The sequence below is a fragment of the Amblyraja radiata genome, chromosome 4, assembly GCF_010909765.2.
Source record: "Amblyraja radiata isolate CabotCenter1 chromosome 4, sAmbRad1.1.pri, whole genome shotgun sequence".
NCBI classification, from domain to species: domain Eukaryota; kingdom Metazoa; phylum Chordata; class Chondrichthyes; order Rajiformes; family Rajidae; genus Amblyraja; species Amblyraja radiata.
Window position 1 is genome coordinate 10,454,348 of NC_045959.1, and position 24,769 is coordinate 10,479,116.

Below are 24,769 nucleotides of genomic sequence, written 5' to 3' on the forward strand. Positions count from 1 at the left end.
GGCCCTTCGGCCCACCGTGTTTGTGCCAACCACGATACCCAACTAACTACAATCTACCTGTATATGATCTGTATCCCTCTATTCCCTGTCTGTTTATGTGTCAGTTTACACAAAATTATAACTTATATATTTCTATCAGGTTGTCCCTCAGAATTTGACAATTCAGAGAAAACAATTCAAATTTGTCCACCCTCTCACTATAGCTAATACGCTCCATCCTGTCCAACAGCATCGAATACTGTTACTGTTATTGCTGTTATTACTACAATGGTCCTACCTGCCTGGGGATATTTGTGTTTAAGAAGGAACTGCAGATGCTGTAAAATCGAAGGTACACAAAAATGCTGGAGAAACTCAGCGGGTGCAACAGCATCTATGGAGCGAAGGAAATAGGCAACGTTTCGGGCCGAAACGTTGCCTATTTCCTTCGCTCCATAGATGCTGCTATGATCCTGGGCTTTTATCACCTCCAGCTTTTCAACCCACCAACTCCCGACTTACAGTCTGAAGAAGGGTCCCAATGTGAAATGCTACCCATCCTTTTCCTGGCCCATTGAGTTACTCCAGCACTTTGTGTCTACTTTTAGCATAGAATAAATACCAGGATGCAACTTCCACATGGATTGCATGCAAATGGCACAGAACATTCACGCAAAAGCAGGCCTTACAATGACCACGAGGCCTGAACCCACCCAAGGGAAAGTTCCCTTTAACTTATTGATGGATTTATTTGCTACGACCCCATATACACACCCTGTTCATGAAGTTAACTTCCTCCCTTGACCTCCCTATATCCAAAGCAGCCAATCATTATTTCCCACCTGCCCCCTTCCATCCATCCATCCGATGCCTTCCACTGAAACCTCCTGGCTTTGATCTTCTTCCTTCTGATGGGATTGCGGCTCTCAGCTAACTAGATTGGCCTCTGACCATGAGGTGTCCCTCCCAGAGTATATGACCAAGATTCTGGAACTGAACAGGAGCCAAAAATACCATGAGATACTTCTGCTATCAGCTCAGTGACGATCACCCCATAATCTTGTTTAAATATAAATACTTATTCAAGAAATCAGCCTGCAATTAGAAAGATTGTGTTTGTACTCACCAATAGAGAAGCAGAGGTGCCACTATATCTGACTGAATCGTGCACAAATGTTCCACAGTCCACTCTGAGATAAATGACAGGCCTAGTCTTGCACGTATCTCAAAGTTCATAGAGTATTCACCTCCACTGAACAAGTAGCGGCTCCGTATCTTGTTCAGATAGCTTTAAATAAAGAACAGGCATACATAAACAATATTTTCTGCAGCATTATTTTCTAAATCAAAGCTGAAAATTTGTTAACAAATACCATTCGCCACAAAAGATGATGAACACAGTTCCAGATTAAATTCTATCCTCGTTGAATCCCGTCTACATGTTTTTTCTTCTTCTTATTATTATTATTATTATTATTATTATTCAGATAATAATAACAAGACATTTCTCAGCAACTGATCATTTGCATAGATTTGCACTGTTGAAAATCCAATGAGGTGATACTTCAACAGATAGTCTATCAACCTATCAAAAGTGCATCAGAATTGCACTGAAAATATTGTAAAGAAACTGACTATTAATACTTCTCACCAGCCAACTTACCTATTTGTATAGAAACATAGAAAATAGGTGCAGGAGTAGGCCAATCGGCCCTTTGAGCCTGCACCGCCATTCAATATGATCATGGCTGATCATCCAACTCAGTATCCTGTACCTGCCTTCTCTCCATACCCCCTGATCCCTTTAGCCACAAGGGCCACATATAACTCCCTCTTAAATATAGCCAATGAACTGGCCTCAACTACCTTCTGTGGCAGAGAATTCCACAGATTCACCACTCACTGTGTAAAAAATGATTTTCTCATCTCGGTCCTAAAAGACATCCCTCTTATCCTTAAACTGTGACCCCTTGTTCTGGACTTCCCCAACATCGGGAATAATCTTCCTGCATCTAGCCTGTCCAACCCCTTAAGAATTTTGTAAGTTTCTATAAGATCCCCCCTCAATCTTCTAAATTCTAACGAGTACAAGCCGAGTCTATCCAGTCTTTCTTCATATGAAAGTCCTGCCATCCCAGGAATCAGTCTGGTGAACCTTCTCTGTACTCCCTCTATGGCAAGAATGTCTTTCCTCAGATTAGGAGACCAAAACTGTACCCAATACTCTAGGTGTGGTGTCACCAAGACCCTGTACAACTGCAGTAGAACCGCCCTGTTCTTATACTCAAATACTATTTTAAAAAAAGCTATTATATCTTTCCCCCTACACGTTAAACATATGTCCTCTGGTTCTCGATTACCCTACTCTGGGTAAAAGACTGTGCATTTACCCCATCTATTCCTTTCATTATTTTGTACACCTCTATAAGATCACCCCTCATCCTCCTGCGCTCCAAGGAATAAAGTCATAGCCTGCTCAATCTGTCCCCACAGTTCAAGCCCTTGAGACCTGGCAACATCCTCGTAAATCTTGTCCATTTTCAAAAAAACACGAGAGAAATGAATCTCTGACCAACCTTTGCTTCTTTTTTCCATCCTTGGTCATCTTTAGTCGTTCAATATCCATCCATAGCCACCAGTACTTTTCACCAGCCGTTCCCTGAAGAAACTCTTTGAATCTTTCAATGCCATTTCTGCTCTTGAAATTATAAATGTGATGTGGTGTCACGTAGCAGTAACCTTTGATGTCATCCTCTTCATTAGAAGAATCGGACACTGTACTTTCATTTCCCAAGCCTTTAGATAAACCTTGACTCTTTGCATTATTCACTGCAGGTGAATTTTCTACATTCTCTTGGGCAGCTTGAGAAACATTAGAATTTGGATCTAGTTGTGCATTCCCATCCAAATGTTGTTTTGTTTCATCGCGCAAGTTGGTCTCAATACTCTGAGTTGTTGATACATCAGTGGAACTGACATGGTCTTTGCTTGTTGCTTCATCAGTTCTGATCTGCTCTTTACGGCCTGTTATTTTGCCACGTGGGGCAATTTTTTCTTTGACCTGTGGCTTCTCTTCGCTAACAAGTAGAAATTCAGTCTCTGGAGTGCGTTTAAAGGAAACTATCTCTGTTGCGTCCAAATACTTTTCAGGAACAGATTCAAAAACGGTGTCATCCACAATTCTGGGTCTTGAAAAGCTGCTGGTGCAACTTTCTTCACTTTTAATCTTTACTTTGCTTAATGTAATATGACTTTTTTCAAGTTCTATTTCCTCCATGACTACATCCACTAAGGATTTATCTATAGGATTCAATATTAAGAAATATAAATCATGAAATCATTCCACAATAAATATTATTGTGTAGTACATCGACTAAAGGACTCGTCAAGATCCCTTGCTCTGCTCAATGGTGCTATAAACTTTAACTTTTCATGTATTTATCCATTTTACTTTTAAAACATATTATTGAAACTGTATTCACTGCCTTACCAGGCAATAATTTCCATATCATAATTCATTATTCATGTTAAGTAGTCACAGGAGCAGGATAAGGCCATTCGGCCCATTGAGTTGACTCCACCATTCAATTATGGATGATCTATCTTTCCCTCTTAATCCCATTCTCCTGCCTTCTCCTTAACCTTTGACACCCTTACTAATCAAGAAACCCAAAAACACCCAACCTAGGGGTGACATTCATCTGGTGCAGGTGACGTATCCACCTTCAGACCTTTCAACTTCCCACTCTACAAATTCCTTTTCTTGGGATCCAGTCCCAACCTGATTTTCCCAGTCTACCTGCATTTTGAAATCCCCCATGACCACATAATACATGTGGCCTTTATTACATACCGATTGTATCGACTGATGTAATTTGTACCCTACATCCTGGCGACTGTTCGGAGGCCTGTATATAACTCCCAATAGGGTATTTTTACATTTGCAGTTTCTTAACTCTATCGACACGATTCTACATCTTCTAATCCTATGCCATCCTTTGTTAAGGATTGACTTTAATTCCTAACAGCAGCGTCAACCCACCTGCTCTGTCCACTTGCCTGTCTTTTCAATAGGATGTGTATCCTTGGATATTCAGCTCCCAGCTCTGATCCTTTTTCAGTCACGTCTCTGTGATGGTCACAACATTGTGCCCACTGATTTCTAACTCTACTTTCTGTTCCCACTTCAAATTCTTCTGCAGACGAGATGTCCTGACCCGGGCACCTGGCCGGCAACACAGCCTTCAGGACTCTTGGTCCTTGCAATGGACAGTCGTGTCTATACATTGACTATACTATCCCCAATAACAACTATGCGTCTTTTTCCTTTCCCCTCTTCCACCCCCTGATCCACGGTGCCGAGGTTAGGTTGCTCATCCTTCTTACAACCCCGACAAGCGGCCGTACAGCGCTCTAGAATCTAAAGAGCCTGTCCCACTTGGGCGTCATTTGCACGTCACGCAGATGGCGCGCGAAGATCGTGTACATACCAGAATCCTGGGGCGGCGCGCGTCACTGCCTACGTCACAGCCTACGTCACCACGCACCATGCCGCATAATGCACACCGTACGCGCATCACGTGCGCGTCACGACGTGCGTGCGTTGTGACGCGTAAATGATGTCGTGTAAATGACACTAAATTATGTAGAGTAAATGACGCGCAAATGACGCCCAAATGGGACAGGCCCTTGAGTCCCGCTAGATAAGCTCAAGGACCAATCCTCCTTCAATACTGGCTCTTGGATCCTCTCTCCTGTCTCACTTAGTCATACTCTGCTTCGCCTGACCCATGACCAAATTGGAAGCAGTTATTCTAACACGTGTGACTACCTCCAGAAACACAGCGTCTAGGAGATTAACCCCGTCCCTGCTGTGCCGCAGCATTCGAAACTCAGGTCCATTAAAAACATTATTTATGTTGTTACAGTCCTTGTATCAATCATCTTGAATCCAAGTGCTGTGACAAGCAAGCCTTCTGTCATTGGAGATTATTTCTTCTCACTTAATCCATCAGAACTGATCGAGATTTTGATCAGGTCATTAAACGTTTCCCAAATCCTCAATGTCCTTCAGATATGAGCGCTTCTTTTCTTAAATCTCTTTAATTTTATATTAAAAATGTTCAACAAAATGTCCCAAAATTCTTAATAAATGATAATTCTTAATAGTGATCGCCACGTTACTGGAGGGGGAGGGATATATTCTCAGAAAACCCCGTATGGTGATTTTCTGTAATAGAAAGCCACATATTATCTGAATGGTGGCCGATTAGGAAAAGGGGAGATGCACCGAGACCTGGGTGTTATGGTACACCAGTCATTGAAAGCAGGCATGCAGGTGCAGCAGGCAGTGAAGAAAGCGAATGGTATGTTAGCATTCATAGCAAAAGGAGCAGGGAGGTTCTACTGCAGTTGTATAGGGTCTTGGTGAGACCACACCTGGAGTATTGCGTACAGTTTTGGTCTCCTAATCTGAGGAAGGACATTCTTGCCATAGAGGGAGTACAGAGAAGGTTCACCAGACTGATTCCTGGGATGGCAGGACTTTCATTTGAAGAAAGACTGGATAGACTCGGCTTGTACTCGCTAGAATCTAGAGGATTGAGGGGTAAATCTTATAGAAACTTTAAAAATTCTTAATGGGTTGGATAGGCTAGATGCAGGAAGATTGTTCCCGATGTTGGGGAAGTCCAGAGCAAGGGGTCACAGTTTAAGGATAAAGGGGAAATCTTTTAGGACTGAGATGAGAAAAACATTGTTTACACAGAGAGTGGTGAATCTCTGCAATTCTCTGCCACAGAAGCTAGTTGAGGCCAGTTCATTGGCTATATTTAAGAGGGAGTTAGATGTGGCCCTTGTGGCTAAAGGGATCAGGGGGTATGGAGAGAAGGCAGGTACAGGATACTGAGTTGGATGATCAGCCATCATCATATTGTATGGTGGTGCAGGCTCGAAGGGCCGAATGGCCTACTCCTGCACCTATTTTCTATGTTTCTATCATTTGCACATGTCAGGAAATGTGAGCGGAAAATAAAATTAAAGTTGACACGCACATTATGCAAGTGATTTTTTAATTCCATATCTATTTACCATTTTATTCCAAAGGGGAGGCAGAGGGAGAATCCCTTGTTTAATTTAAAAACATGGATGTATAATTGACGAGCCGTGACTTGCGGGAAATGCAAGATGGTGGAATTCAGCTGTGCTGGATTTTTCCTCATGAATGTGGATACAGTGGGCGGAATGGTCTCCTTTGATGCCATGACTTTTCTATGATCTTTTTGTGACATGCCATGATGTCTGGGAACTCCTGGACACTTACCTTTTTTCGTTTAATTTAGTTTAGTTAGCTCTAAGACTGCGCCACTGTGTAGCCCTTCTTGGTCAATGGCAGCTGCAGGAGGTGACATTCTGATATTAATTAACTTCTGTGGTCTGATTCATTGTCATAAAAATTGAAATGTACGTCCCATCGTGTCTTACCTTTGATCTCAACATCTGCAGTACTCCCTGAAACTCCAGTGGGATAAGGAAGAGTCTCAGTGCCAGACTGGATGCTAATTGTTGGAAACTCTTCTCCTGCCTCTGAGACTGACACTTCAGTCTGGGAGCCGGAAGCACTTGCTGTAATAGTTTTGGACATTCTGCTCTAAAGTAAGATTAAAAGTGGTTGATTGTTTGGTACATGGAAAGTACTCATCTAATGGCAAAAGCAGGAAATCAGAAAAGCAATAATCCAGTCGGAGACAAGATCCTGACCCGAAACACCATCTGTCCATTTCCCTCCACAGATACTGCCTGACTGGTTGAATTCCTCCAGGAGTTTATTTTTTTCCTTATGCAATAAGCAACATGATATGTTGTGAAGTTTTTGACTTATTGACCAACAAACCCCAATCAGAGGGGATAGGTGACAAATCATCCTCTATGATAACACTGGTGCCTGGCAAGGATGCCTACTCAGCCCCTTTCTTTGATGCTTATACACCCACGATTGTGCAGCCAAATAAACAATCCAACTCAATTTACAAATTCGCAGACGACACTACCATAGTGGGCCGGATGTCAAATAATGGCAAGACGGAGTACAGGAAGGAGATTGAGAACCTCATAACCCGGTGCCAGGGAGCTTCTTCCCTGAGGCCATAAGGACAGTAAACTCCTATCTCACCAGGGACTAACTTTACAGTACCACTCTACTGCTTTTTTTTAAATTGCTGTTTTTTTCCCCTTTTTCCTTCCGCCCACAATATTTAATATGTAAAAGAATATGCGATTCTGTTCCATTCTGTATGTAGTTTGTCTGGTTGTTTGTTTGTTTGTTTGTTTGTTTGCACAATGTCCGCGAACATTGCCACTTTTCATTTCACTGCACGTCTCGTATGTGTATGTGACGAATAAACTTGACTTGACTTGAAGACAACATCCTCAATGCAGCAAGATAAAAGAGATTGTGATCGACATCAGGACGCGAAGAGGTACATTTACATTGACAGTGCCAAAGTAGAGATGAAAGCTTCAAGTTATTAGGAGGAAATATCACCAGCAACGTGTCTTGGACCAGTCACATCGAGGCAATGGGCAAGAAAGCACACCAACCCCTCTACTTCCTTAAAAGGCATAGGACGTCCGGCATATTCCCCAACAACCCTCACCAACTTGTAGAGATGCTGTATCTGTATACTATGGGTGGCTTGTTTGCAATCATGTATAGTCTTTTTGCTGACAACAAAAAGCTTTATGGTTGTACCTCGGTAGGCGTGACAATAATAAACTAAACTAAACTAGAATAAAATAAACTAAGATCTGTATCTTTACTTACTCCTTATGAAGGACACATTGTGAAACATGTCCCTTATTCCAGTCATCAGAAATCATTTTATTTCCCTTCTCTCCTTCTACCTGTCAACATGCATTTGTTTCTTTTTGACCATTGAGAAAATCTATCTATCATTGGCAGAGGGTGGACAGGATAGGAAGAAGCTTCTAAGTCATTAAACTGCGGCTAGATGTAAACTGCTTTTGTAAAGAAACAGTGCTATTGATATACCAGAAGGGTCACACATTATAATTTGATAACAAACATTCATTTATCATTTGTGCTACATTGTGCCATATTTCCTCAGGATTAGTGAAGTTCCTGGCTCCTGGGACACCACAATAAGGAACGGGAGGACTGAAATGTGCAAGAACATGATATTCAGGTGTGTGTTTCTTGAGAAAGGGCTAGGTCATTTGTTTTATAAAAGAAGGTGACAGTACCTAAGTGGAACAAGCTAGCATGGAGGCCAGGAAGGTAATTTGCAATTTAGTAACAAAAGGATCAAGTACTCAGGAAGTACGTTTTGCGGGTGAGATGAGTTGCAATGGACAATAGGGGAGATAAAAAACTGGAGAAAGAAAGGCACAAAAAGCTGTAGTAGCTCAGCGGGTCGATTCAGGGCAAAGCAAGGGAGACCAAAAGTGAAATTGATTTAGTATCAACCAGGAGGAGAGGAAGTATCTCAGGCAAGTGAATGCTTGAATTAAACCAAGTAATAGGCAAGAACACTTTGTATGTATTGATGGGAGTCTGGGTGGAAGTTGCAAGGAAGAGAAATAGAGAAACATGGTTGGTAATGGCATTTAGGCGTCCCAAGCTTTCAGTTAGTAGGAGTTTCATCTTCGGACTCTTTCGGATCATTCACGTTTCGGCCTTGTTTCTATTCGGGTCTTTGGCTTTGGCTTCTTGTCTGCCGGCGCCACGTCCGCACACGGTGGGTTCAGCTTCCCCACGTCGACCAAGCTGCCCCATCTACACTAGTCCCACCTGCCTACATTTGCCCATATCATTCTGAACCTTTCCTATCCATGTACCCATCCAAATGCATTTTAAATGTTGTTATCGTTTCTACCTCGACTATGTCCGCCAGCAGCTCACTCCATATACCCACCATGCTCTGTATGTAAAAGATTCCCATTAAACTTTTCCCCTCTCACCTTAAATCGATGTCCTCTTTCTTGATTCCCTACTCTGGGTAAAAGACCGTGCATCTACCCTATCTACTCCCCTCATGATCTTATACACATCTGTACGATCACCCCTCATCCTCTTCAAGCAATAACGTATCAGCTTGACCATTCTCTCTCTACAGCCCAGGTTCTGGCAACATCCTCATAAGTCTTCTCTGCTCTCTTTACAGCTTGAAATATTTCCATAGAAAGCATGTTATATTATCCAGCAAATTTTGTGTTTTTCGTAAAATGATTATAGATGCAATAATTTGTCTCTACCTTACTTTCATTCAATATTGAGAATGGCTTTTTTTTTTAAATCAAAATTAAATAAAATTCCACATGCCTTCCCTCATGTCAATATGAAATATCTCTGATATTAATTGAGGAACAATATGGACAGATGTCAAGTTCTGGGACTATTCATCCCTAAAGTAGAACAGTTGGGCATTGACCTTGTTTCTGTTAGTGGGATCTTGCTGTGTACACATTAGCTGCCCTGTTTTCTACTCACAAAGCTGTGCTACATTAAGTGCAACATCTTGAGGTTCTGATCGTATCTGTATAAATGCAAGTTGTATTTTTGTGTAACAATCAAGTAGCTTCCAATGTGCCATTTGGTTTCCCCAAGCAGCATCTGCTTGAAGTAGTTCAACGCTGGTTGTGGCTAATTCAATTCATAACATCATCCTTGACATTATACTTAAAGTCATTGTAACAAACCATTCATTTTTGTTGAATTTTACCCTGTTATGCAATTTCATTAAAATTAAGTATAACTTCAAGGTCAGAGACGTAAGATATGCTTAGCAACATAGTAGGGGATGTGCCATCAGCAAACCTACCTCAAGCTGCACTGATATCAGGGGACTTTTATCCCAATATTTGAAGTCTGTAAAAACATCTTCAACCTTGTTTTTTTTTTCTATTTCCATAGTTTCCATTTCTTCAACTTGGCTTTCTTTTCTTTCCATAGCCCAGGGGCGATACATGGGATCTATATGATGCATGCCAAGTCTTGGGCCGCATTTTACTTGAGACAGCAACTTTGCTAGCCTGTGTTTGACAACAGAAGCAAAAACATGAGCAGGCATTTGATATCCAGTGTTGGGTGGGCTTCGACTGTGATAATCATTGCAATCATGACCCTTGACAGATTAGGAGCCCATTCAGTTTGTTGCATCCATGCCTGTTCTCAGACGAATCTCATCAATGCCATTCTCCCACTTTTTTCCTGGTGATCTGTTTCCTCCAACATGACCATCTATTCTACTCTGATTCTCCTGACACCCATTTACACTACAGGCAGTTTCCAATTGATAATTAGCAATTAGACCAGCACATCTTTTGGAGCTGACCAGAGCACCCAGGGAAATCCACATGGTTGGTTAAAGGGGGAACATACACACTCTACACGGTCAGCATTCAAGGTCAGAATCGAACCCAGGTCCAAAACTTATACAACTATCTTTAAAACGTTATTCTTTGGGTGAGGAATAATTGTATGGAGAGGGGGCATGGCGCTAATAGCCAGAATTTTTATGTGGCCGAGGAGGGGTATTTTAAGATCTAGCCTCTGAACAACCTAGTGACAAAGGTACATGTTCTGTTCTTTGGTGATGAAGGATTCTGTCAAATTCCCAAGTGGTGTAGAACTACCAAAGTATTTGAATGAGGTGTCAAACTGAAGCACAGATGTTAGGGCAGCCTGTGGAGTATGAGCCAGGAAAATGATGAATGATATGTTGGGGATGTGTTTCATTATATAACAAAATAATTAAATGCATTTAATTATGAAATATTACAGTCAAATCAGGAAACAAGCATTATCAGAAATAGTCATTTGGTCCCAGATTGAGATTCGCACGTTAGTAGATTCCCAGAGTGGAGACATTACAAAAAGTAACATGAGATTGCTGGTCCCACATATTAAACCTTATCATAGGATCACTATATGTAATTCAGCCTATAAAGCACATCAGCCCTCTACTCCAAATGTACATATCAGTCACCTGCACATTACAGCCTGTGACAAATATAGAAGGCAGCATTGCTCAATAATTCACAGCATTCACCTGTAATCAAAGTAGCAGTCACTCAGAAGGAACGCTGGAAGCCTCTCATTTTTTATCCATACCATACCCTGCTCCGGATCAAGGGTCTATAATTTGTAGAAACAAAAACCGATATCAGTATAGTTTAATGTTTATTGAAACAAAAATAAATACAATTAAAGATCTGAATGGATTATTAATTCACAAGGGAACACATTTGTACTGTAAATGGCCAATGAATACAATCTGAAGTTCAAGATCATCTTTAATCAGTATTCATATTATAGCGGTACAGCAGGTTGTTAATTGTTAGAACATCGTAACCGCTTCCAAGACTGACCAGCGTAGGAAGTGGGTGTTAGTATAAATCGTACAGTAGGGTGGGGTTAGTGATGCTATCCTACCATGATTGGTTCTCATGCATAAACCAATCTACATGTATCATTTACAAATCTTGTCCTATATCAGGTTCCTATCCTTGCAGAGTTCTGATTCACAGCAAATATAAAATTCTCATCTCTCGGTTTAAATCCTTTCAGAATCATACCACCCTCTGTATCAGTGATTTCCTCTAATATTATACAATCCCTCGGAATTCAATGTTTTGCAGCTAGTTTCTTATGTATTCTCTTCTCCTTCTCAATGCAGAAACTATGCTTTTAGTTGATAAGGTCTTTTAAATTCGCCTTAGTACATATCCACCTTAGAATTCTACTTAAGGACCGTAAAATATATATTCTAAAAAGATAGCTTCCATATCACGTGCTAAAGTAAAACTGTTGAACTCCAGTAACCCAGCACTTTGGTGCTGCTGGGCTGGGTGATTTTCAGAATGATTACATTTTATTGATTTCAATATTCCTTCACACTTTTAATTCCCATTTTATGATTATAAGAATTTTTCCAGTGAACTAGGTAAGTTAAAAGTGGGTGCAGGAAACAGGGTCCTGGTAAGTTGAAAGAGAGCACAAGAACCAGGGCCATATTGAGTGGGAAGTACCGCAATTGGGAAGGTAGTAGAACTGGGGAAGTCCGGAACAAGGGGTCACAGTTTAAGGATAAGGGGGGAATATTTTTGGACCGAGATGAGAAAAACATTTTTCACACAGAGTGGTGAATCTCTGGAATTCTCTGCCACACAAGGTAGTTGAGGCCAGTTCATTGGCTATATTTAAGAGGGAGTAAGATGTGGCCCTTGTGGCTAAAGGGATCAGGTACATGGAGAGAAGGCAGGTACAGGATACTGAGTTGGATGATCAGCCATGATCATATTGAATGGCGGTGCAGGCTCGAAGGGCCGAATGGCCTACTCCTGCACCTAGTTTCTATGTTTCTATGGGGTTCCGGTGAGAGAGAAGATAGCACTGCAGATAACATCTTGTGAGCTAGATGCCAAACCAGCCAGACTTTCTAATCATTGGATGGTGGATTAACAAAGTTTTACTTATATTGCAATGCACTATTGAATTTTGGATTAGATCATAAGAACTCCAGTCAGAACATAGTTTTAGTGGAGTTATAGATGGAAGATAATGGATTATCTGCCCATTCCAAACCCCTTTATTTTAGTTACTTCTAGTCATGTTTATTCTAGTTACTTCAATGGAAAATAAATTGCATAAGATCAATAATGAGTAGCCAACAAGCTCTATAGCTTTGTGGTTCTACAGACGCTAGGATAAACTCTATACAAGCGCTAAATTATTACAATTTCTGAAAAAGGGTAAAACAATTTCATTTCTATTGAATGTTTTTGATATTATTTTTCTTAATTTTAAATATTTCATATATAAATGTGCCAGTAATGTAATGAAAGTGTCTTTAATATACCTACCATTACAATGTATTTATCATCAAATTTTTCATCCAAATTTGTGATTTTTTGTTCTGGTTGAGAAGAGTTCCTTCGAGATTGAACAGTTACATCGTAGATGGGGTCAACAGGTTCAAGGGCATGCACCATACTTTTTAACTGTTTCAACAGATCTTTCTTTGCATTGTCAACAATTTCAAAGGTCTCTGTAACCTTGTTGAACCACATTGGCATTGGAATGTTCTGTGAAGCAAAGAAAAGTGGGTTTAGGTTTCATTTGAAAAGAGAAATTATCTTCTTCCAAGTTCCAACTCACCAGAATTGACTTGGACTCTTCAGGAAACTAAAATTGAATTCTTGGCCATTGTTACAACCAATCCAGAAAAAAAACACCAATAGATTCTATTTCATAAGCATTACATTTCTCCTTTATTTTATTTGAATAGTTTTAGCTCAATAGTTATAAAATATTTAGACCTGTGAATCTTCACTGGCAGTTGTACAATATTCAGTTTAATTTGTAATCCTTTGTCATTTTTTATTAAGGCTAGAAAATATTAAATTCACATTGAGGGGGTCTGTGAAAATGTTTTATTTGAAATGGGAACCCTTTTTATCATACTTTGAGAGTCTAAAAGAACTACCTATTGACTGAGGGCACTTGACAGTGCCTTTATTCTGTTTTGTTGCTTTATTATTGTTAAAATGTGCATTTGATTTTGTGATATACTTGTAGGTATTGTGAAAACACTAGCTGCCAAGGGGTGTTTAGGGAGGGTGGGTTAGGGTTATTTTTTTATTATTATTTATAATAAACAAAATGGAGGGAAATGTAATGCCATACGTCAGATGTATTGTAATTTCCCCCCCCCCTCCAATAAAAATAATTAAATAATTTGTAATCCTTCAACAAATGGATCAATGGAGCTGTGTTCATAAAAGTCATGAAGACATTCAGGCATGGCTAGTAATGTGGCAAGTAATACTTGGTCTCATAACTATCTGCTAACTTTGTGATACATGCACAAGAACATCTAGATCCTCTATGCGTCACTCATTTGCAGTTTCTTTCCATTTGGACAACAGATTGCCATTTGGTTACTCTTACCCAAGGGAACGATTTCACACGTTCTCACATTGAATTCCATATTTCATGCTTTTGCTCACTCACTTAATCCATCTACATCCCATTGCAGTGTCACAATAACATCACAACTTGCCCTTCTGCGTATTTCCCGGTTATCAGCAAGTTTGCTGCAAGTAATGTCATCAGCAAGTAATCTCATCCTCCTCCAGGTCATTACATACATAGTAAAAATGCAATGACTGATTAATCATACAAAGAATGCTGGAATTGTTTGTTACAGAAATGGTAAGAGGCCACTTAGAAAATTACAGTAAATACAGCAGATTTAGCATGTAAAGAAAAGTGTACTTTGCATTTCAGAAGGCCTTTGAAATGATAGCACACAAGATTATTAAACAAACAGTGTGAGCAGCATTGCCGGTTATATATGGCTTGAACCGAGGATTGGTTACAGGGTGGGAATCTGATATCTATCTGTCTGTCTCTAAAACTCTGATCATGTTATCTTCTGGTTTGCGCGGTCTTTCTATTTGCCCAAAACGGTATGGGATAGCGCTACGATTTTTCGCCAGCTCACTCAACTTTCTCCTGTGCTGCAAGTGCACCAAGTTTCATCCCAATTGGTGCCATAATGTAAAAGTTAAATATACTGCGCAGATCGATCTCCTCTCAACAGGTCCCACTTAGTCCAGTTAGGATTAAATTTGTCATTTTCTGGGGGCCCTGTACCATCTTGATCCTAAAAGTGGCTCATTTAGTGTAATTGGATTGGTCGTGGAGTCCCAGGTCACAATTTATATTAACGATTTATATGTGGGCATCATATTTCGTTTTGCTGATGAAACACAGGTGGTGACAATGTTGGCCGTTGGTAGAATGCAGAGATGCTTCAGGGGTATATCAACATGTAAAGTGAATGGGGATGAGCATGGCAAATGGCATACATAATGGAAAATATATGGTTGTCCACATAGACAGAAAAGAAAGCAGAGTATATATATATTTAAATGAATGACCATCCAAATAAAACAAACAATCTGGAAGGCAAACGTAACACTGCTCTTTTTCATAAAGAAAGTTTGAATATAAGCGTAGAAATATCTTGCTCATAGCATATTGGAGATTGATAAGACAGTATCTGGAACATAATATACTTTTCTCCCTGTCTAAAAAAAGATATACTAACAATAGATGTGCAGCAATAATTCACAAGATTATTTTTTATGATGGTGGTTATGTCATGTAAAGAGAGATTAAACAGATTAGACATTCCGTCTTCAATTTAGGATGACAGAAATTTAACTGAAAAATACAAAATTCTTAAGACTTGATAAGGTGGATACAAAGATGATGGACTGGGCAGTGCTTACAACTTTTACAGTCTTTTCCGCTCCTGGGCTACCTAGAACCAGAGTTACATTTAGGAGCAAGATGAAAAGGATTTTCTTCACCCGGAGATAAATGAATTATTTAAATTCTCTGCTCAGGAAGACTGAGATTGGGCATATTCGAGAGATTCCTAGACAATAAGAGAATTAAGGGATATAGGGTTGATAAAGGAAAGTGTTGCTGAAGCAAAAGATCAGCTATGATCTTATTGAATGGTAGAAGGGTCTTGAGGGGCTAAGTAGTCTATTTCTGCTTTTATTTCTTATGCCCATATTATGTTCATTAAGAAATGTGTGGAGGACTGCATCCCAACAAAAACCTTCCAAGAGTTTCACCATCAGAACCCTTGGATGAACTTTGAGATCCGCACTCTTCTGAAGTCCAGACACCGGGCATTCATGTCTGAAGATATCGAGGTCTACAAGAAGACCAGATACGACCTTACTAAGGCCATCAAAAAGGCCAAAAGGGACTTCTGCTCCAAGCTGGCGGATGAGACAGATGTTTGGCAGCTGTGGCGGGGCCTGAATACAATCACCTCCTACAAGACGAGATCAGGAGGCAGCTCGAATGTCGGCGAAACATCACTCCCTGACGAGCTCAATGCGTTTTACGCACTCTTTGATAGGGAGAACATTGATGAGCCCCCATTCGCTGTGATGGTATTTCAGTCACAGTCACAGAGGCCGACGTCAGAAAATCCTTCAGAGGGGTGAACCCTCGAAAAGCACCTGGACCTGATGATATACCTGGTCGTGTTCTAAAAACCTATGCAGACCAACCGGCTGGAGTTTTTACGGACATTTTCAACCTCTCACTTCGGAGGTCTGAGGTTCCCACCTGCATTAAAAGGGCATCAATTATACCGGTGCCCAAGAAGAGCAAGGTGACGTGCCTCAATGACTATCGACCAGTGGCACTAACGTCTGTGGTGATGAAGTGCTTTGAGAGGTTGATCATGGTGCAAATCAACTCCTACCTCTACAAAAACCTGGACCCACTGCAGTTCGCTTACCGCCACAACAGATCAATGGTGGATGCGATCTCGCTGGCCCTCCACTCCGCTCTGGACCACTTGGACAACAAAAACTCATATGTCAGACTGTTATTCATTGACTACAGCTCGGCATTTAACACAATCATCCCCTTCAAGCTGGTTACCAAACTCTCAGAACTGGGTCTCTGCGCATCCCTCTGCAATTGGATCCTCGACTTCCTCATTCACAGACCACAGTCTGTCCGTATTGGTGGAAATGTGTCAGCCTCGATAACAATCAGCACGGGAGCACCTTAAGGCTGCGTGCTCAGCCCCCTGCTGTATTCACTCTATACTCATGACTGCTTAGCCAGTCATAGTGCAAACTCTATCATCAAGTTCGCTGACGACACCACTATTGTGGGACGTATCACTGATGGAGATGAGTCAAGGTATAGAAGTGAGATCGACAGTTTCACCAAATGGTGCCAGCACAATAACCTGGCTATCAACACCAGCAAAACCAAGGAACTGATTGTGGACTTCGGAAGGAGTAGGATGGAGACCCATAGTCCCGTCTATATCAACGGGTCAATGGTGGAGAAGGTCAAGAGCGTCAAATACCTGGGCATGCATATCTCTGAAGATCTCTCCTGGTCCGAGAACACGGATGCAATTATAAAGAGAGCACATCAGCGCCTCTACTTCCAGAGAAAATTACGGAGAGTCGGTATGTCAAGGAGGACTCTCTTGAACTTCTACAGGTGCACAGTAGAGAACATGCTGACTGGTTGCATTGTGGCTTGGTTCGGCAACTTGAGCGCTCAGGAGCGGAAAAGACTACAAAAAGTAAGTAAACACTGTCCAGTCCATCATCGGCTCTCACCTCCCTACCATCGAGGGGACTTATCGCAGTCACTGCCTCAAAAAGGCTGCCAGCATCATCAAGGACCCACACTATCCTGGCCACTCACTCATCTCCCCGCTGCCTTCAGGTAGAAGGTACAGGAGCCTGAAATCTGCAACATCCAGGTTCAGGAATAGCTACTTCCCCACAGCCATCAGGCTATTAAACTCAACTCAAACAAAACTCTGATCATTAATAGCCCATTGCACTTTATCTGTTTATTTATGTGTGTGTATAGATATTCATTGGTATATGGTCACACTGATCAGTTCTGTTCTGTATTTATTTATGCCTACTTTTTTTCTGTTGTGCTGAAGCAAAGCAAGAATTTCATTGTCCTATCTGGAACACATGACAATAAACTTTCTTGAACCTTGAATCTTGAATCTTGAACAGATTAAAGAAAACTCTTAAAATGTGCCACGTGTGATTGAAATATCTAATTTATCTCAATACAATTTCTATAATTTACAGTAGATCTCAAAGGTGAGCCATTCACAGATTAGTTTTTAAACCACATGTAAATATACCATCTGTTTATGAAAAAAACTTATCGTGACATATAATAACATTCTGCAGCCTTATGGTTGCCATAAAGTAGAATTCGCCTGAAGTTGTAAAAGAGGATACTTGGAATTCTACAGCCTTCTTCGTAACACAGGAGTTGTGATTATGTTGCTGAACCAACAATCTAGGCTATTAGATTGGAGATAGACACAAAGGCTGGAGTTACTCAGGCAGAATCTCTGGAGAGAAGGAATGGGTGGCGTTTTGGGTTGAGACCCTTCTTCAGACTGAAGAAGTTGTATTACACTGCCCTGGTGGCAAGGACTGGAAAAATAAATACTGGTCTGATCAGCAATGATTCATAACCCTCAATAAATTTTGAAAAGAGACCCTGCAAATTATGCATCATGAAACTAGACACTGCAACAAGTTAGTCAGCACCTGTAATCCCATTTTGTGAGTATCCTTTCAGGTTTATACAATTTGGTATTAATTTTATTTTTTTCATACTTTAGATGGCCATTACTTACATTAAAAGCTGTCCAATACAGAACATCATATGTTTCTTGGAATGAGTTCAGTTTCCAAAAATGTTGCTAAGTGAATTCCTTCAGCCTCTGACAGCTGCCAACAGAAGGATCAAGACTGGCGGCATCATTTCCAGTAGAAAGGGAGTGTACATCGCAAGACAAATCAATAGTGTGTAGGAAGGAACTGCAGATGCTGGTTTACACTGAAGGTAGACACAAAATGCTGGAGTAAATCAGCAGGACAGGCAGCATCTCTGGAAAGAAGGAATGGGTGACGTTTCGGGTCAAGCCCCTTCTGCAGACTTATCAAGTCTTATCAAGAAGACGAATCAAGCTGTGTTCCAAACACCTTAGTGAATAGATAAGAAAACAGCTGAACCCACAAAGACAATAGTTTCTTTGTTCTCTGCGCCTGGCAAGGAAAAGGCAGAAGAGTGAAATCATAGAGTGGGGTTCAGTTTATTGAATAATTCCATTGTCTGCACATTGAGGAAAAAATGTCCAGTTTTTTCATACCTGTCAGTTTTTTCATACCTTTAGTGGTATGAAATTCTGCAATCAAAGTTTACTTAAATAGCCACACAGGCATGAAGACATAAGCTGCAAATTACTATTATCACACACATCAAATAAGCAAACAAAAATGACCCAAATATATTTATCCTAAAAGGCACAAGAACAAGTTTTCATTGAAAGCCTAAATACAGCTCAGCAGCTGCAACAAGTTGTTCTCTTTAATATACACCAGGAATCTGTATTGGATAGTTCAGTTAAGTACTTTCAGTGTTCTGCTTCTCTTAAAATAGGGCAACACTATTTGTTACCATGGATGGCCTGGCAAGTTATTTGTTTATAACTTGAAGGAAACATTGGTGTTGGCACTGGCTTGAGACAAGTCTCTTTGCTGTGGAAACGACAACATGACCACGGTCAGGAATGTCCTATTACTGTTATTTATGTAGCGGTATAGCAGTCAGACTTCCTCAAATGAATTCAAATTCATTTGAATGATAAATGACTCTTTAGTAAAGCTTCTCATTTAACAAACATTTTTTAATTTTTCTAAACCTTCTATTAATTTGAAGACCTTTGGTAGTTTGTGAAATGCAAGTCACTGCAATTTCAGAATGCCTTTGGTGTTATTTTAATCAATAAACCACTTACCAGCAGACCAAGGAACATATTGAAATAATCCACCAGGAGATTATCAGTTAACAAATAGTTTTCCTAGAAGAAGAATATTAGATATGGTCAATGTTTGGTATAATGGAAGATGGCATTGTACAGTAGTTTCTCAGTTTTAAAAAGGACATTTATATAATGTTAAATATTTCTCAGCAAAATGTTAAATAATTGTATCAGTGTGGCATTTTAATTGCCAATATGTATTGTTGTACATTAGGCTGCACATCTTACATTCATCATAAAGAAAGGTGGCATCCATATATCAGGCCCATTTTCAAAATAAAAATCCTTTCTGGAATAACTTTTTTTACCAATGATACCTCCGTGGACTTAAATAAATGATCATAGATTCACATCACATCACATCACATCACATGACAATTTAGTCCACTGTATTTTACCAATTCCTTTAGATATCTGTACAATTAGACCCACTCTCCTACCTTTAATCTCTACCTTTAATCTATTGCCCTGTAAGTAATTCTCTTTTATATTTTTCTGCTAACGGATATTTGATTGCTTTAATGTATAATCGAGGGCTTTCCACCACTGGAGTATCTATCCAAGAGCAGTCCTTTCTTTTCTCTTTTCCCCTTGTATCTTCCCTTTCCTCTGGAGTTAACATCCTATGCATCCCCAACTCTTCATCTTCCTTTAAGACCATTATGAAAACCATCTTTGTAGTACGATACCTATTATAAAATGCCGTGGCTGAGCATTATATTTTCCATTGATCTTCTAAAGTGTTTGGGATGCTCTACAAATGCAAGTAAACATCTAAATAGATTTAAATTACCCATTTCTCTTGTGAACTTCCATTGTAGTCTTCACTAGCATTTTCATACTATGTAAAGTTTAATTTTCTACTGAATGGTAAAACTACACAGAGACAATTTAACAGGAAAGGAATGTGTTTTATATTGAAATACTTTCACAATATTAACTGCAAAGAAAATAATAGACTCATTAGACAGACTCGTATAAGCTGCAATGGTTCCTCTTGGGACAAACACAAAGAAGAATATTCCATTGCCTGAAGGGCCCCTTCACGGGATAATTGAGTTTCATTTTAAGTTCACCCCTAATAAATATACTTACAAATTCATCCACGATTATATCAGGAGGCTCTGAAAAACAAAAAGAAAATTCTAGATCAAGTAAACATAAAACCATCTTGATAATCTCTCAAGTCAATTTAATTAAAATCAGTAGGTGTTTAGACAATAGATAATAGGTGCAGGAGCAGGCCATTTGGCCCTTCGAGCCAGCCAGTTTACTGGAGAGAATGGCAGGTTTGCTGTTTGGGGTTGATGATTTCTTATTGAAGGTGGACACTGGCTTGAGCCTTGTTTCTCTTTTTAGATACCACCTGGCATTATGGGCATCTCTGCGTTTGTTTCTATCAGCTGCATTTTTGCTTCTTAATCACCGACCTGTTCTGAATTACATCATTCTTTTTCACTCCATAAAGGCTGCCTGGCTTGTGGAATTCTCTGAGCATTCCACTACTTTGGTGTTCCATATTTTAAAGTGCCAGCAAGTTCTTCCTGCTATTTGCATCTCCACAAGTTGCCATATATTTGCCATTAACTAATCTTCAGCACTCTTTCTTAATCAATTCCACCCAGCCATTTGTCCCCCCTTCATTTCCATCACATCACATATGGTTTTCTATCTTAGGTACACAAAATTGCTGGGGAAACTCAGCGGGTGCAGCAGCATCTATGGAGCGAAGGAAATAGGCGACGTTTCGGGCCGAAACCCTTCTTCAGACTGATGGGGGGTGGGGGAAAGAAAGAAGGAAAAGGGGAGGAGGAGGAGGAGGAGGAGCCCGAGGGCGGGCGGATGGGAGGGTGGGAGGAGACAGCTGGAGGGTTAAGGAAGGGGAGGAGACAGCAAGGGCTAGCCAAATTGGGAGAATTCTATGTTAATGCCATAAGGACGCAAGGTCCCCAGACGGAATATGAGGTGTTGTTCCTCCAATTTCCGCTGTTGCTCACTCTGGCAATGGAGGAGACCCAGGACAGAGAGGTCGGATTGGGAATGGGAGGGGGAGTTGAAGTGCTGAGCCACCGGGAGGTCAGGTAGGTTATTGCGGACTGAGCGGAGGTGTTCGGCGAAACGATCGCCCAACCTACGCTTGGTCTCACCGATGTAAATCAGATCTCTATCTTTCCTGCTTCTCTGCAATTTTAAATATGCCTCATTTTTTTCCAGTTCTGTAGAAAAATCATTGATTTGAAGCATTATTTATTAAGTAAAAGCAAATCATAGATGTAATGGGGTGGAAGATTGTAACTTTCACGTGATCCGCCCTGTTTCGATGAATGCAATCAATCCGGCGTGCACAATCAAATAAGATTAAATAGAACAAGTTGTCCGAAAACTTTAGGCTGTGCACGCCATACGCAAGAAGAAGAAGATAGATATCTATATTACTAAAAGTCTGATCTTGACCGCTTTTTCGCTCGTTGTGCTGCGATTTCCGAGAGAACGCCGCTACATACGGCCGTCATTTTTGGCCACCTCACTAAGAGCCCTCCTCTCCCTTCTAAACTAAAAGTCTGGAGGATTTTTCCCATCGATGAAAAATCAGAGAGATATTAATGTTTTTAAATAATTTGCCATTCTCTCTGCTGCCCCTGCTGGAGGGAGGGGGAGGGACTATAAAACCAGGAAGTGGTGTGCCTCACTCAGTCTCTGCAAGATGGAGGAAGCCAGTGGTTGAAGAAGTACAAATGCACTGCTAATGGCTCTTTGGGTTGAAGAAGTGAAAATGCACTGTTAATGGCTCTTTGGGTTGAAAAAGTGAAAATGCACTGCTAAATGCTCTGGGTTGTTGAAGTGAAAATGCACTGCTAATGGCTCTTTGGGTTGTTGAAGTGAAAATGCACTGCTAATGGCTCTTTGGGTTGTTGAAGTACAAATGCACTGCTAATGGCTCTTTGGGTTGTTGAAGTACAAATGCACTGCTAATGGCTCTTTGGGTTGAAAAGGTATGAATGTACTGCTAATGGCTCTTTGGGTTGAAAAAGTGAAAATGCACTGCTAAAGGCTCTGGGTTGAAGAAGTGAAAATGCACTGCTAATGGCTCTTTGGGTTGAAGAAGTGAAAATGCACTGCTAATGGCTCTTTGGGTTGAAGAAGTGAAAATGCACTGCTAATGGCTCTTTGGGTTGAAGCGGTGAAAATGCACTGCTAATGGCTCTTTGGGTTGAAGCGGTGAAAATGCACTGCCAATGGCTCTTTGGGTTGAAGCGGTGAAAATGCACTGGTAATGGTTCTTTGGGTTGAAGCGGTGAAAATGCACTGCTAATGGCTCTTTGGGTTGAAGTAAAAATGCACTGCTAATGGCTCTTTGGGTTGAAGTAAAATTGCACTGCTAATGGTTGTTTGGCTAAACTTGACAACTTCCAGTTTGCACTATATTGATTTTAGGTAAAACGCTACCACTTATGGCTATGATTTTTGCCCATCTTACTCAGTCCCCCTCTGCTGATCAGGTGCAGAGGATTCTTCCCATCAATGAAAATTAAAAGTGTTATTAGTGTTTAAAAAATGTTGAGAATATATCTACTGTCATTCATGCCATGAAGGCCACACCTTTTCCGGTGGAAGGGGGAGGGATTATAAAACCCGGAAGTGTGGGTGTGACAGTCTCTGTATGATGGGGAGGGAGAGGTCACAACTCTGTCTGAGCTGTGAATCAACTGAACACACTGAATATCTACTGAACTGTGAGTGTGGTGTTTTGTGTGGTTTTATGGTAGTTTCACCTTGCTTGAAATGGTATGAAACTGCATTTGAATGTGGTGGCCTTGCACCCTGCAAGAAATGGTATGAAACTGCATTTGAATGTGGTGTTGTTGCACCCTGCATGAAATGGTATGAAACTGCATTTGAATTTGGTGGACTTGCACCCTCCTTGAATGGTATGAAACTGCACTTGAATTTGGTGGCCTTGCACCCTGCTCGAAGAGGTAAGAAACTGCACTTGAATTTGGTGGCCTTGCACCTTGCTTGAAATGGTAGGAAAATGCATTTGAATTTGGTGGCCTTGCACTCTGCTTGAAATGGAATTTCAAGGAATAGCCATGAGTCAACTGCCAGCCCACCAGCCGTGAGTGAGCTGCCAGCACAACAGGCTTGAGGGACTGAGCTGCCACCCCAAGAATCCATTTGGCCCACAATGTCCATACTAGCCCTCTGGAGACCAGTAGTCCCTGCAGCCAACAACACCCATACCAGCTCTCCAGAAAGCTCCCCCCCCCACCCGGAATTGGTGGAGAGATGGAATATTGCGTCGGGGGACCAACCCTCCCATGTGAAGAAAGGACCCAATGGGTCCCACGTAGTTTGATTAAAATGTTGACTCCTCCACAAGTCATAAATTTTTCATTTTTAAAAATCAGATATACCGAAATGTTTCAGTAGGCCAGAGATGCTACCTGGCCTACTGAAACATGTCAGTATTTCTGATTTTTAAAAATGTTATGACTTGTGGAGGAGTCAACATTTGTATCAATCTATATCTATGATTTGCTTTTGTTCATCTGAACACAGGTGAAGATAAGGTCTTCGATAACAGTCCACACTTCTAGTTGAAAGGTTTATGAAACAAATAATTAAATGCATATTTATTTTACCACATCGACCAGTGACTGAGAAATCAGTAAGACTTGTCAAAGCACGAGCAAGTATTGTAAGAGTGCTCAAGATTAACAAAATACATACATTTGCAGATTTGTTGAAGAATTGCAAAATCATACTGCATTTCATGGTAGGTTATGAGTGGAAGGTTCTGAACAAGATTATGATTTGATTGAACTAAGCTCAAGGGAAGAGCATAAGAAGAGAAAGAAAGAAAATGATAAGCATAGATTGTAACATATGATAGAATTTGTGTGGTGATATCACCCAGCTAATTGGGTGGTTCCAGCATGAGTTGAAGAATGCCAGTGGAGTTGCCAAATTGGACCCGTTCCCAAAGCCACAACAAATCCACAGCAGACGCCATCACCTGGGCCCTACAGTCATCGCTGGAACAACAGCATAATCACAACCAAACTAATCTCCAAGCTCCTGGTCCTAGGCATCAGCATCCCCCTCTTCCTGACCCAGAGACCATAATCAGGGACAGGTGACAAAAGATTCTTCATGATAATTCTCAACACCACAAGGATGTATTGTCAACCTCTGAACTATACTCCCTGTACACCCAATACTCTGCTCACAAATTCTGCTCTAACTGCATTTACATGTTTGCTGATGGCACCACTGCAGTGAGCCGAATTTTAAATAATGATAAGAGAGTATAGAAAGGAGATAGAGAGCTTAGTAATATGGTT

General features: G+C 40.7%; 1 protein-coding gene across 1 annotated transcript in view; it reads right to left on the reverse strand.

Moving 5' to 3' along the window:
- Positions 1 to 13,072, reverse strand: part of rgs22 (regulator of G protein signaling 22) — a 63,815-nt gene extending 50,743 nt beyond the window's left edge. Inside the window, exons 1-6 of the mRNA XM_033018875.1 lie at positions 12,862 to 13,072; positions 11,049 to 11,134; positions 9,819 to 10,029; positions 6,463 to 6,628; positions 2,556 to 3,279; positions 1,106 to 1,267 (exon numbers count right to left, since the gene is read on the reverse strand). Coding sequence (XP_032874766.1) covers positions 1,106 to 1,267; positions 2,556 to 3,279; positions 6,463 to 6,628; positions 9,819 to 10,029; positions 11,049 to 11,134; positions 12,862 to 13,068 — 1,556 coding nt within the window. The 5' untranslated portion in view covers positions 13,069 to 13,072. The remainder of the gene's footprint in view (positions 1 to 1,105; positions 1,268 to 2,555; positions 3,280 to 6,462; positions 6,629 to 9,818; positions 10,030 to 11,048; positions 11,135 to 12,861) is intronic.
- Positions 13,073 to 24,769: the final 11,697 nt, after the last annotated feature.